At 44.0% G+C, this 14,142-nt stretch overlaps 1 protein-coding gene across 2 annotated transcripts in view; it reads right to left on the reverse strand.

The window, feature by feature from the left end:
• Positions 1 to 14,142, reverse strand: part of DPYD (dihydropyrimidine dehydrogenase) — a 3,199,941-nt gene that overhangs the window by 1,796,517 nt on the left and 1,389,282 nt on the right. For both annotated transcript variants that reach the window (XM_069232136.1, XM_069232137.1), the window contains exon 9: positions 2,315 to 2,422. In XM_069232136.1, the coding sequence (XP_069088237.1) occupies positions 2,315 to 2,422 (108 nt within the window). The remainder of the gene's footprint in view (positions 1 to 2,314; positions 2,423 to 14,142) is intronic.

Below are 14,142 nucleotides of genomic sequence, written 5' to 3' on the forward strand. Positions count from 1 at the left end.
GTGGCAAAAATCAATCCCAGGAGGCAACATTCCTCAAAAATCCATCATGTCTGAAAGTGATTATTGGAGGTTACATATGGCTGAGCCCACCCACTGGTGTGGCTACAAATCATAAACACACCCCTCTCCTGCCCTCTCCTAATCTAATCAAGGGGGCACCTAGTTGTCTGGGGTTGCAGGATGAGGGGATGTTGCTGGGTTGCTCCAAATGCCCTTCTCTGCCTTTGAAGATCAGTTTGGCAGCCCTCCCCCTTCCTGCCTCACCATCTGCTGAGTGGAGATTCCCTCCCACAGGCACATCTCATTGTGTGAAGCCAGGCCACTTCACACCTCATCAAGGCAGCCTGGCCAGGCTGCCAGAGGACTGCCAATCAGAGCACAGCAGGAAAAACAATGCAGGGCTGAAATTGGCAACTTTCTAGGTAAAGTTTAAAACTCTTTACCTGAACACGTTATATTAAATCCAACAACTAGAAGTTGTGGGATATATTATAACAATTAATTTGATACCAAACTCTTTGTATCTGTCACTTGAGGGGACTTTTAAAATTAAAATAAAGTCTCCCCATTCTAGCCTATGAAGGCCATTCACTACAATGAGGGAAAAACGAATTTGGCTGTTTTTACCTCACCAGGGCTTATAAAACTATTTTTATAAGGTCCCTGCTTATAGTTATATGGCACCCAGCCCTAGGGGCACATAGGGCACACCTTAGGGGTGACGTATATGTAAAAATAAGGTAGTTTAAGACTTCGGAACTACTTTTAATTCCAAAGTCGAATTTGCATATAACTTTAATTTAAAAGCAGCCAGCAAAGCAGGCCTGCCTTTAAAATGACACTTGGCACCTCAGCAGTGCACCTATGGGTGCACTACCTATGGTGGGGTCCCTAAACCTACATGCCCTACCATATACTAGGGACTTATAGGTAGGGTGACTTAGCCAATTATAATTAGCCTAATTTGCATACTGATTTTACACAGAGCACAGGCCCTGGGACTGGTTAGCAGTACCCAGGGCACCATCAGATTCAGGAAAACACCAGCAAAAAGTGGAAAATGGGGGCAAAAAGTTAGGGGACCTCTGCAATCAGCCCTGTTTTCTCACAGATACTCATGTGGGTGGCACAACCAGTGCTGCAGGTCCACTAGTAGCATTTGAGTTACAGGCCTAACGCACCTCTAGTGCACTTTACTAGGGACTTACTTGTAAATCAAATATGCCAATCACCAATACAATTTACACAGAGAGCATATGCACTTTAGCACTGGTTAGCAGTGGTAAAGTGCCCCCAAACCTAAAGCCAACAAAAACAGGTCGGAAAAAAATTGGAAAAAGGAAGCAAAAAGATTGGGGATGAGCCTTCAAAAAGTGCTAGGTCCAACAACACCTGTACTTTATAAAGAGTATTAAGGGGAACTCACCTATTCTGATCTGTATTTGCGAATTCCCCTTCAGTGTTTTAAACAAGGGGTTCATATAAAGTTAAATCTGGCCCTAGTAAAATAGAGTGAAAGTGCCTAGGAATAATTGGGGCTAGCGAGTTCTCAAATTGCCAGATTTATTATGTTCAAATAGCAGAATTCCTTTGTAATTGCCACCATGCTGGGAAAAGTGTTTAAAAACGTTTGGACTCATATTCTAGGTGAGCGTGTCAAAAATGTATTTTTATAATTGACTACCTGGAGGGGATTTTTTTTGTATTGATGTTCTTTATTTAAATTAAGTTTAATCACATTTTTATAATTAAGTTTACCAAACATGGTGTTTTTAAAACTGTAATGCAACGGTTTTCATTTGTGGGAAAACATTGGGGTAAGCTTGAGTTACCTCTATTGTCTTCCTTCGCACATGACAATTGCACCTTACAAGTTGGTCTAAGGGGTGCTTGCCTGCACTAGCGTATTGCATGTTACTGTTTTAGACAAGAGACCTATACAAAGATAACTCAGCCATTGGTAAAACACAGGGAAAGTACTCAGGAGTAACTGGGGCTTGCGAGCTTCTACTTTCCTAGAATCATTATATCCAAATAGCGTGATCACTTAGCAGCTGATTTTATGTACGAAAAGATATTCAAAGGGCTTTGTCATACTTTAGTTGAGCATGTTGAGATTGTTTTCACATATTCGCCATTTTTAGGGTATTCTCAAATTGATATTCATTTGTTTACACTTGATAATTGAATATACCAGGTATGATGTTTTTAGAATTGTAATGCAATGGTTTTTATTAGCTATGCAAAATAAAGTTGACGTATCTATTTTACCTTAACATTCTGATTGGAAAACACATGTTTTTCTTAGACATACCTTGTTTGCTTGCCTTTGCTACAAGAGGTAAAAAGTCTTTCGATGTGTAAAATCCTTGATTCATTGACATTCCCTCGAATACCTTATCTATTTTCGGTTCTGGTAAACCTGGAAAAGAAAGTTTTAACAAACTGTTAACATAAGGAAAACATCTGCAAGCTAGACAAATGAGCAGAAATATGAGAAGTGAAGCACAACCGTGGTATGTTCAAAGCTACAAAAACTGAAAATGCCTTGATGCACAGCAGCTCTTGAAAGCACGACGCAGTTTTTCACTCACGTGGCCTCCGGGCATTTATTTCCACACCAGAAAATTCAATAGCAGAATATCTTCTCAAATGGTATAGTGATTCTGTACAATGCCACATCTCTATAAAACAAGGACGGCAGTCTAATTGTGAAAAGTCTGCTTTGCTCTTACAGCATGGATTCACTGATTTAAAATAAAATTGTAAAAATTGGAGAGAGAAACAGGGAAAGAGAGTAATTATTTTTTTTAAAAGCCATAAAGCAAGCATTTATTTATGCTTAACTTTTGGCTGAAAGAAATGTGATTTCAATTATAAACTATTTATAAGAATTTAGGCCTGCATGCAAGAAACATGGTTGCAAGCATAAAAACAAATCAAAGTTACACAGATTTACTTTAAAAGAGTGGAGTTTGAGTAAAGCCTTTGGAATGCTTTTCTACGCATTATGTTTTTAGAGAGACTTACTTTACAGTGTTTCAAATGTGCAGTCTAATTATATGGTTAGAGTGGCATTTTACAAGTTCGTGAATGTTAACTAAAATTACAAGGTCATTGATAATCTGCAAGGTCCTGAAGGTAACATATTTTCGTACAGTACAATGAATCCTGATTAGTAGTGGGGCGGGTTTGGTTGAGGTATTCACTGCACTCAGTAAATACTGATACTCCATACTCCGAATTTTCTTATGAAATAATATATAATTATATGTGGTGTTCCAATGGACTGGAATAAATTGACGATTTTCCAGAGTAAATTGCAGCAGGTTTGACCTGCTAAAATCTAAAAATGTAGTTGATATAGTCTATGGAGAATTACAATTTAACGGTTCACTCATTTACAGTGTCTCAGCGTACAGAAAATGAGAGAATGCAACAGAGATGTGTACATTTCTCAATTTTACAACTTAATGCAGTTGGGAGATTTGTGGCATTTAGAATTCGGCTGTGTGGGCTACAGGGGAATTTTCAAACTATCATGTTTCTAAAGAAAATTTTTACTAGTATAATATTTCTTACGTGAGTGAATTTGCCAGAAAAATTATTTTTTCTGTGAGGAAACTATCCCACCAAAAGGTGAATTCATAGAGCATTGCAGTGGTAAACACCATTTTCAGTGTTTTGACTCTCCATTTTTTTAAAACGTCACGCTACATCAAAGGCTCGAAAAATTTTCTAAGTGGATGTCTGAAAAGTTAGTGAAATGTTTCGATTTTGATAGATCCTGCAAAACGAATAAGGACAAGAAACAAGTATTCCGATTAAAGAAGGTGTAGTTAAGAACAGTTATGCATGTGTTGCTTACTTAAATTCTGGATTGTGTGAAGAGAAGTAACCTGAGTTAGACACTGCAGCGCAAATGACACATTTCAATCCTGGTTCAGATGTCCAAACTGTACACACATTTTCCCAAATCATTCTTTTGGCAGTTGACAACTGGATACTCCTTTATTGTATTTATTGTGATGACTGAATTAATTTAAAATGCTTCATGCTTCACTCTAAGTCAAATCGAGAGTCATGTATCCGAAGAAAGGTTTGAAATTGGACATCCAACCAGACGTTTGCAGCTGCATGCTTGGGGGGTGGTAAAGTGCTGCTGGCTCAGAGTGCGTAGTATGCTGCTGAGGTGTAGAGAGAGAGGCCCTGCATGAGCCATAACTGCATGAACAATATCAGATGTAGCAAAGAAAACCCATGGAAAAAGATTCTTAGGAAGCAAATAGGAAGCCAAATTCAATCTACAGCATGCCTGTGGGTAATGGTAGCAAAGGACCAATGATAATTTTCAGGCTGACCTGTGAGCGCCCAGTAAAAAATATAATTGTCGGATGTGAAAATTTTGTAAAGGAAATATATTTTTACTAGGGCAGACAAGAACTGTGCCCGATAAGTTGATTGGGCAGTCTCGACTATCCTGTCCTGGGCAACCTTCTTGTAGGTTTGTCAACAAATACTTACCTCGAGTACTGAAACATCTTAACTGTGTGAATATTAAGGCAACCTGCACAAGCATACGAGTTTAGTTTGCTCTACGGTGACTAGAAAGTCAGAATGTAACGATAAAGTCCTAAACTACTTGCCAAGATATGATTTTCAAAATGATCATGGAAAAGGTAAATCTTTCTATTATATTCTATGTTTGAGGTCTGTTTTCACAATGTCATATAATTTGTTTAAATAAGTATTATGAGACAAGAGCAGGCTACGTCCATTATCAATGAGTGCATATGAAAATTATTTCAAATTACTTTTATATAAGAACTTTCAAACACATCTAATGAACACCGGTTTAATTGTAATCTTGCTCAAATTGTAAAGTTAACATCTTCCTTTCGCCAAAAAAAAACAAAAAAAAAACATTCAGGCTTTGATTTTACATTTCTATAAAATAACAGTTTTGTAAATGGACTTTGAGTTCTCCACTATGTTACACAGATATAAAATAAATACCTGTGTTAGTTGTTATTTATGCCATACGTACAGGGAGTTCACAAAGACTATGCAACACAGGAAAATGGACAAGAACCAAAAATCACACAGTTCAGACCTACAGAGCAACAATGGGGGCCTTACTACGAGAGGCCCTGTACAATGTAATCATTTTTGTACTCAATAAGATCTGGCAATGAGGTGTTCAATATTTATTGTGTATGATGATTATCACCTATTCCATCTTTTGGGGCAATAACATGCAGATGTTGCTGCTTTACTGAACCAAATTCTTCATGTTGTGGTAATAACTAGGTATTTCCCCATGTTAAATTTCATCAGGTATAACTTGCCCAAATTTTACAAAGGGTAACAATTTTGTCACACCTGACAATTAATGAGTGCGATAGACATGGCCTTGTTATAGTTCTGATCTGTGCGCACATATTGTCTTTAAGTGGCCACCTGTAATCAGACCTGCAGGAAACCCATCTTTTCTGTGTGGTCACCTCAGCTTTTTTGTCTTTTGCCGGACCATATATTTTGCTGGCTTTAGAACTCTGTGAACCTTACCTCTGCTGTAGGAAAGTCCTCTTTTTTGCCCTATGTAGAAAAGTACCATCTTGCTTGGCATGTTACCCCCATTTTTACTGTATGTATGTTTGTTTTTGCCTGTGTCACTGGGATCCTGCTAGCCAGGACCCCAGTGCTCATAAAGTATGCCCTGTATGTGTTCCCTGTGTGGTGCCTATCTGTATCACTGAAGCTCTGCTATTCAGAACCTCAGTGTTTATGCTCTCTCTGCTTTTAAAATTGTCACTGCAGGCTAGTGACTAATTTTACCAATTCTCAATGGCGCACTGGAACACCCTTATAATTCCCTAGTATATGGTAGCTAGGTACCCAGAGTATTGGGGTTCCAGGAGATCAGTATGGGCTCCAGCATTTCTTTTGCCACCCATAGGTATCTCAGACAATTCTTACAATGTACTGCCACTGCAGCCTGAGTGAAATAACATCCACGTTATTTCCATGTTATTTCACAGCCATTTTACACTGCACTTAAGTAACTTATAAGTTACCTATATGTCTAACCCTCACTTGGTGAAGGTTAGGTGCAAAGTTACTTAGTGTGTGGGCACCCTGGCACTAGTCAAGGTGCCCCCACATTGTTCAGGCAAATTCCCCGGACTTTGTGAGTGCGGGGACACCATTACACGCGTGCACTACATATAGGTCTATACTTATATGTAGCGTCACAATGGTAACTCCGAACATGGCCGTGTAACATGTCTAGAATCATGGAATTGTCACCCCAATACCATTCTGGTATTGGGGTGACAATTCCATGCATCCCCTGGTCTCCAGCATAGAGCCCGGGTACTGACAAACTAACTTTCCGTGGTTTTCTCTGCAGCTACCGCTGCTGCCAACCCTCAGACAGGTTTCTGCCCCCCTGGGGCCTGGGCAGCACAGTCCCAGGAAGGCAAAACAAAGGATTTCCTCTGAGAGAGGGTGTCACACCCTCTCCCTTTGGAAATAGGTGTGAAGGGCCTGGGAGGAGTAGCCTCTCCTGGCCTCTGCAAATGCTTTGAAGGGCACAGATGGTGCCCTCCTTGCATAAGCCAGTCTACACCGGATCAGAGAACCCCCAGCCCTGTTCTGGCACGAAACTGGACAAAGGAAAGGGGAGTGACCACTCCCCTGACCAGCACCTCCCAGGGGAGGTGCCCTGAGCTCCTCAAGTGTGTCCCAGACCTCTACCATCCTGGATGTAGGGGTGTGAGGGCACAATGGACAGCTCTGAGTGGCCAGTGCCAGCAGGTGATGTCAGAGACCCTTCCTGATAGGTGCTTACCTTTCTCTGTAGCCAATCCTCCTCTGTGGGCTATTTAGGGTCTCTCCTGTGGGCATCTCACCAGATAACGAATGCAAGAGCTCACCAGAGTTCCTCTGCACTTCCCTCTTCGACTTCTGCCAAGGATCGACTGCTGACTGCTCCAGGATGCCTGCAAAACTGCAACAAACTAGCAAGATGACTACCAGCAACATTGTAGGGCCTCATCCTGCCGGCTTTCTCAACTGTTTCCTGGTGGTGCATGCTCTGAGGGCTGTCTGCCTTCACCCTGCACTGGAAGCCAAGAAGAAATCTCCCGTGGGTCGACGGAATCTTCCCCCTGCCAATGCAGGCACCAAACTTCTGCATCACCGGTCCTCTGGGTCCCCTCTCATCCTGACGAGCGTGGTGCCAGGAACACAGGAGCTGGATCCAAGTGTCACCGACAGTCCAGTGGCCCTTCTGTCCAAATTTGGTGGATGTAAGTCCTTTCCTCCCCACGCCAGACAGTAATCCTGTGTACTGCGAGAACTGCAGCTGTTAGGGCTTCTGTGCACTCTTGCAAGACTTCCTTCGTGCACTGCCTAGCCCAGGTCCCCAGCACTCTGTTCTGCACTGGCCAACTCGCTGAGTTGGAATCCGACTTCGTGATACTCCCTTTTGTTGTGCTGAGTTGACCGTCATCCTCTGATCTTCTAAGCGCCTGTTCAGGTGCTTCTGCGGGAGCTGTCTGCTTCTGCATGGGCTCTCTGTATTGCTGAGTGCCCCCTCTGTCTCCTCCTCCAATGGGCGACCTTTGGGTCCTTCCTGGGCCCTGGCAGCACCCAAAACCTTCAACCGTGACTCTGGCAGCTAGCAAGGCTTGTTTGCGGTCTTTCTGCGTGGAAACAACTCTGCATCCTCTAGCACGCTGTGGGACATCTTCTGACCAAAGGAAAAGTTCCAGGTACCTTCCGTTGTTGTAGAATCTTTGGCTTCTTCCACCTGGAGGCAGCCCTTTTGCACCTTCATTCGGGGTTTAGTGGGCTCCTGCCCCCCCGGACACTTGCGTGACTCTTGGACTTGGTCCCCTTCCATTACAGGTCCTCAGGTCCAGGAATCCGTCTGCAGTGCTTTTCAGTCAGTTGTTGTCCTTGCAGAATCCCCTATCTCGACTTTACTGTCTTTCTACGGTAGTAGGGTAACTTTACTCCTAGTTTTCAGGGTCTTGGGTGGGGTATCTTGGACACCCTTAGTGTTTTCTTACACTCCCAGCGACCCTCTACACACTACACTAGGCCTGGGGTCCATTCGTGGTTCGCATTCCACTTTTGGAGTATCTGGTTTGTGTTGCCCCTAGGCCTATTTCTCCCTATTGCATTCTATTGTGTTCTACAGTGTTTGCACTACTTTTCTAACTGTTTACTTACCTGATTTGGTTTGTGTGTGTATATTTTGTGTATATTACTTACCTCCTAAGTGAGTATATCCTCTGAGATACTTTTGGCATATTGTCACTAAAATAAATAGTAACTCTGAGTATTGTGTTTTCTTATGATATAGTGCTAAGTGATATAAGTGGTATAGTAGGAGCTTTGCATGTCTCCTAGTTCAGCCTAAGCTGCTCTGCTATAGCTACCTCTATCAGCCTAAGCTGCTAGAGCACCTCTAATCTACTAATAAGGGATAACTGGACCTGGCACAAGGTGTAAGTACCACAAGGTACCCACTATATGCCAGGCCAGCCTCCTACACCCTGGTCACCCCAAACATTTTGGACAGGTACTGGTGGTTACTGACTCTTGGCTGTGCCCTAGGTACTGCGTACTAGTCCCAGGGTCAGTGCTCTGTGTAAAATGGATATCAAATTAGGCTAATTATAATTGGCAAAGTTAACCTACCTATAAGTCCCTAGTATATGGTAGGGCATGGAGGTTTAGGGACTTCAGCATAGGTAGTGCCCCCATAGGTGCACTGCTGAGGTGCCCAGTGTCATTTTAAAGGCACGCCTGCCTTGCTGGCTGCTTTTAAATTAAAGTTACATGCAAATTCGACTTTGGAATTAAAAGTAGTTCCAAAGTCTTAAACTACCTTATTTGTACATATAAGTCATCCCTAAGGTGTGCCCTGTGTGCCCCTAGGGCTGGGTGCCATGTAACTATAAGCAAGGACCTTATAAAATAGTTGTATAAGCCCTGGTGAGGTAAAACAGCCAAATTCGTTTTCCCTCATTGTGGTGAATGGCCTCCATAGGCTACAATGGGGAGACTTTGGGCCTGATTCTAACTTTGGAGGACGGTGTTAAACCGTCCCAAAAGTGGCGGATATACCACCTACCGTATTACGAGTTCCATAGGATATAATGGACTCGTAATACGGTAGGTGGTATATCCGCCACTTTTGGGACGGTTTAACACTGTCCTCCAAAGTTAGAATCAGGCCCTTTATTTTAATTTTAAAAGTCCCCTTACGTAACAGATACCAGATGTTTGGTATCAAATTAATTGTTATAATAAATCCCACAACTTCCAGTTGTGGGATTAAATATAACTTGTTCAGGTAAAGAGTTTTAAACTTTACCTGAAAAGTTGCCAACTTCAGCCCTGCAATGTTTTTGCTGCTGTGCTCTGATTGGCCAGCCTTTGGCAGCCTGGCCAGGCTGCCTTGATGAGGTGTGAAGTGGCCTGGTTCCACATAAAGAGATGTGACTGGAGGAGGAGATCTCCCGTCAGCAGGTGGTGAAGCAGGAAGGGGGAGGGCTGCCAAACTGGTCTTCAAAGGCAGAGAAGGACATTTGGAGCAACCCAGCAACACTCTCACATCCTGCGAACCCAGACAATTAGGTGCCCCCTTGATTAGATTAGGAGAGGGCAGGAGAGGGGTGTGTTTAGGAGTTTTAGCCACACCAGTGGGTGGGCCCAACCAGATGTAACCTCCAAAAATCACTTTCAGCCATGATGAATTTTTGAGGAATATTGCTCCCTGGGATTGATTTTTGCCACACTTCCCAGGAAGTGATCATCAAAGGGGAAAGGACCCTGCACCTGATTGGAGAACCAGGACCCCCCAGTTTTTCACCCAGGAGCAGGGATAAACCTGGCAGACCTGCACCCACACCTCAGATCCCCATCAGATTCCAACAAGGAAGAACTACAGGAGAAGAAGGACTGTGCTGCTGGACCCCTGGCCTGCACCTGGACCCTGCACTCTGAAGGACTGCACTAGCTGCACATTTGGGCTTCACCATAAGAAGGACTTTGCCTGGCTTCAACTGGTTCAAGGAGGGACTCCGTTTGCTACAGGTGAAAACTTGCTAACCAGAGTCCCCTGCACCCACTCCTGAAGAAACCAATCAGCTGACCACTGTCCAGTGGCCAAAAAGGAGTTTGCGCCAGGCGAATTCTGGGAATTGTAGTCCACACCCGCAAGGAGCATCTCAGAGCTTCTGTAACCTTGGGGTGAGCTGTGGACCCCAAAAGAACCTTAAAAGAACATCTGGAAGAAGATCCAGAAGTTTGGAGAACTTTGGAGAACTTTTGAAAAAAGCTCCATAGAGGGACCGACCCGCAGCAACTCTAGCCGGCTTGCCTCAACTGCGACCCGGCCTGACTTGCAGGTTCGTCCCGGTGAAGAAAATCTCCAAAAAAGAGACTAAGGCCCTCATTCTGACCTTGGCGGGCGGCGGAGGCCGCCCGCCAAAGTCCCGCCGTCAGGTTACCGTTCCGCGGTCGAAAGACCGCGGCGGTAATTCTGACTTTCCCGCTGGGCTGGCGGGCGGTCGCCTTCAGACCGCCAGCCAGCCCAGCGGGAAAGAGGCTTCCACGATGAAGCCGGCTCGGAATCGAGCCGGCGGAGTGGAAGCTGTGCGACGGGTGCATGTAGGGGCCCTCTTACGGGGGCCCCTGCAATGCCCATGCCAGTGGCATGGGCACTGCAGGGGCCCCCAGGGGCCCCGCGACCCCCCCTACCGCCATCCGGATCTCGGCGGTCCGACCGCCGGGATCTGGATGGCGGTAGGGGGGGTCGGAATCCCCGCGGCGGTGCAGCAAGCTGCGCCGCCGCGGAGGATTCAATGGGGCCGCGGTACACTGGCGGGACCCCGCCAGTGGTGCCGGTCCGACCGCGGCTTTACCGCCGCGGTCGGAATCCCCATTGGAGCACCGCCGGCCTGTCGGCGGTGCTCCCGCGGTCCTCCGCCCTGGCGGTCAAAGACCGCCAGGGTCAGAATGACCACCTAAGTCCGAACGTAGGAAGTTGACCGGGACCTCCCAGCCAGCGTATCCGATGAGGGCTCTAAGGACATCGGATCAAGATCCAGGTTTGCCCCGGTCAAAGGATTTTCACCTCGAAAAAATGACTAAGTCCGAAGGTAAAAATCTCCACCAAGGGCTCCCGCGACGCGTATCCGAGGAAGAGTTCCAGGAGGTCGGATTGGACTGTCAGGTTCGTCTCGCTGAAGAAAATCTTCCGAAAAACGACTAAGTCCTAAGGTAAACTTTTGACCGAGGCCTCCCGCAGGCTGTAGCCGAGCCGGGCTCCATCACGGTTGGCCTTAAACTCCGACTTTGCCCCGATCAAGGTGCGACCAGATTGCCGCTTTTTGTTTCTATGCGGTAGGAAGTAATAATTCTTTAAAAATTCATATCTCCGGTTCCCCTTATCCGATTTTTTTTTTGTTTGTGTCATTTTAAAGCTAAATATATTTCCTATTTATATAAATTGATTTTGGATTTTTAAACTGTTTCCTGTGTTTTATTTGATTACTGTTTTGTGATATTTGAATGCTTTACACTCTGTCTCCTAAGTTAAGCCTTGTCGCTCGTTGCCAAGCTACCAAGGGTTGAGCTGGGTTTAATTTACTGAAACATAACTGAGCCTAAGTGGAGATTTGTGGCCTATTGCTAAGTGTGGGTACTTACCTGCCCTTACCAGTAACCCATTTTCCAACATCTGCAAATTAGTAGCAAAGTGGCCATTCTCCCCTTTTAAACATGGCTGAATTGGCATAGTCCTAAGTGGCATGGTTCAGGCCTCAGGCAGTAGGTCCAGTCCTCTTCTGATTTTACTCAGGTCCTGTAGTGTTCTGAGGAGGATACAGAGATACCACATTTATGTCTGCACTAGCTTGTGGGTTTTGGTGACTCCTGGCTGCTCGTTCACCAATGGGGTAAAAGTTCCCAGGGTTTACCTTTCCAACTTATGGGGCATTTTTAGTATGCCATACTGCAAACAATCCCACAGTGCTGCTCTCTGCCTATATTCAAATAGTGAAATATTTTTCTACTTGGGCAGGGCCTATGTGTGCCAACCCCAGAGGTGTGGCCAAAGAAATGAGCAACCCCTCTTTGGGGGTCACTTCAAACAAGTTATGGGGGCAGCTTCCTCCACACTGGGATTGGAATCTTCCTGGCTGGGGGAACAAGGAAGGGACCTTTGCAGGTGTTGTCTGCCTGTGACACAAGATCCTCCTTTAAAGTTAATTATGTTCCTGGGCCCTGTCCAAATGTTCTTCTGGTAAGAGGAATAGAAACACCTCCTCACATCCAGGCCCCTGTCTTTTGTTCTGGTTTGAGCACTAAAAGGGCTGCAGTTTACGGTTAATGCAAATCAGCCTCCATAGGTTTTAGTAAGTGAAAAGGTAACTTTAAAATACCTTTGCCTTAATTTTACCTAAAAATCCAACTTCAACAGTGAATTGGGGTATTAATAAATATTACAAGGAGTTCAAGATTGAAATGTATAGGTGTTTCCTAACTGGAGATGGTCTTAAATGTAATATTGCTTCTCAGTGTTTCCCATGGAAAATTCAGCCTACAGTGAAAACATGTTTTGTGAACTACTCACTCTAAGGACATGTGTAACACAAAATTTGTAAATCTCATAGATTTAAATTCCATGCACCCTGCCTCATGGACAATTATGCCTAATTAAGGGTGACATTAATATTTAAAAGAAAGGTTTAGACTTGTCATAAAGGTTTAGTTTGACAGGTTTAATAGCATTTAAAAAACTGCTTTAGCTAGGATACAATGGTAGGCCTCAAGCCATTGTTTACATGGTCACTGTAGTGGATGGCACACTGAGCCCTGCACTCCACTAGTGATATTTAACTTACAGGCCCTTGGGTAAACTTTGTACCATAAAGTAGGGACTTATAGGTAAGCTAAATATGCAGAATAGGGTATTTCCAGTATCTTCATATTGAACAGAGGAACACAGGCACCACACTACTATATAGCAGGCCTCTACAGCCAACAAAAATAAATAGTGCTAAATTCTGGGGGTACACCATGTAAACGATAAATATTTTCTGCACCCAACATTGCAACTTTATATAGCTTGATGTAAAACAACATAACTGACAACATAAAAGTCATATTTGCCTAGTGCATTTTGACCCCTGTGGGTTTTTTACCACTTTGATAAATAATGGATGTTTATTGTTACCTAACAATACCTGTGCATGTATTGCAATCTGAAGTGTTATGATGCTAATCACACATGCTAATGTACAAGTGCAATAAAGACCTTACCTTTGGATTTTCCTCACTATAAAACTCAGCAGATAAAACATTCTGAAAATTAATTTGGGAAATAGGACACAAAAATACAGGGGCATTTGTAATTCAGTGGGGAAAGCATCAAAATCCACTTGTTATGCCTCATTTTAAAGAGCTTAACTTACAATTAACAAGAGTGAGAGTATTTACTGGGTGTGATAAACAGCGTCTACCACTTTGGGGCATTTGTAATTGAGACCTTACTATCTAATAAGCTGCCAGGTGTAACAATACCTTTAATTTTCTGAACAATAAATTCCAACAAGCATCTCCAACACCTTTGTAAGCTTTCAAGACGTATTTACTTCTAGAAAATTCCCCACTTCACATAACAACATTACGTGATCCTTGCCAATAGAATAGCTTGCATGCCTTGGGCTCTTGTGCAAGCATGGAAAATGACTCCTTTAACTGTTGCTGTGTTCTTTACAACAACAATCATCAAGGTTCAACAGTCCCAGGAGTGACTGCACCCGCTGCATAAATGGCAGCTATGCCCCTGATCCCTGTAGATGTTTCTAGGAAATGCATTATGATTGCGCTTAATGTGACTTGCTACTGGTCGCTACACACACTGCTAGCCAAACGCCAGTCCACACACTACGTCATCCACCAGCCGGGGTTATTGCTGTGTCCATAACTGTGTATAAAAGTGATGGACCCTTGAATGGCGCTCTCTGTTGGTGGGAGTTTTGTAATGTGCTGGGGCCATGGCTGGCGGTGTGAATAGTCTTGTGTGTGTCACGTATGAAAGATGTGTGAATGGCCTAT

Source organism: Pleurodeles waltl, chromosome 4_2, assembly GCF_031143425.1.
Source record: "Pleurodeles waltl isolate 20211129_DDA chromosome 4_2, aPleWal1.hap1.20221129, whole genome shotgun sequence".
Lineage (NCBI taxonomy): Eukaryota > Metazoa > Chordata > Amphibia > Caudata > Salamandridae > Pleurodeles > Pleurodeles waltl.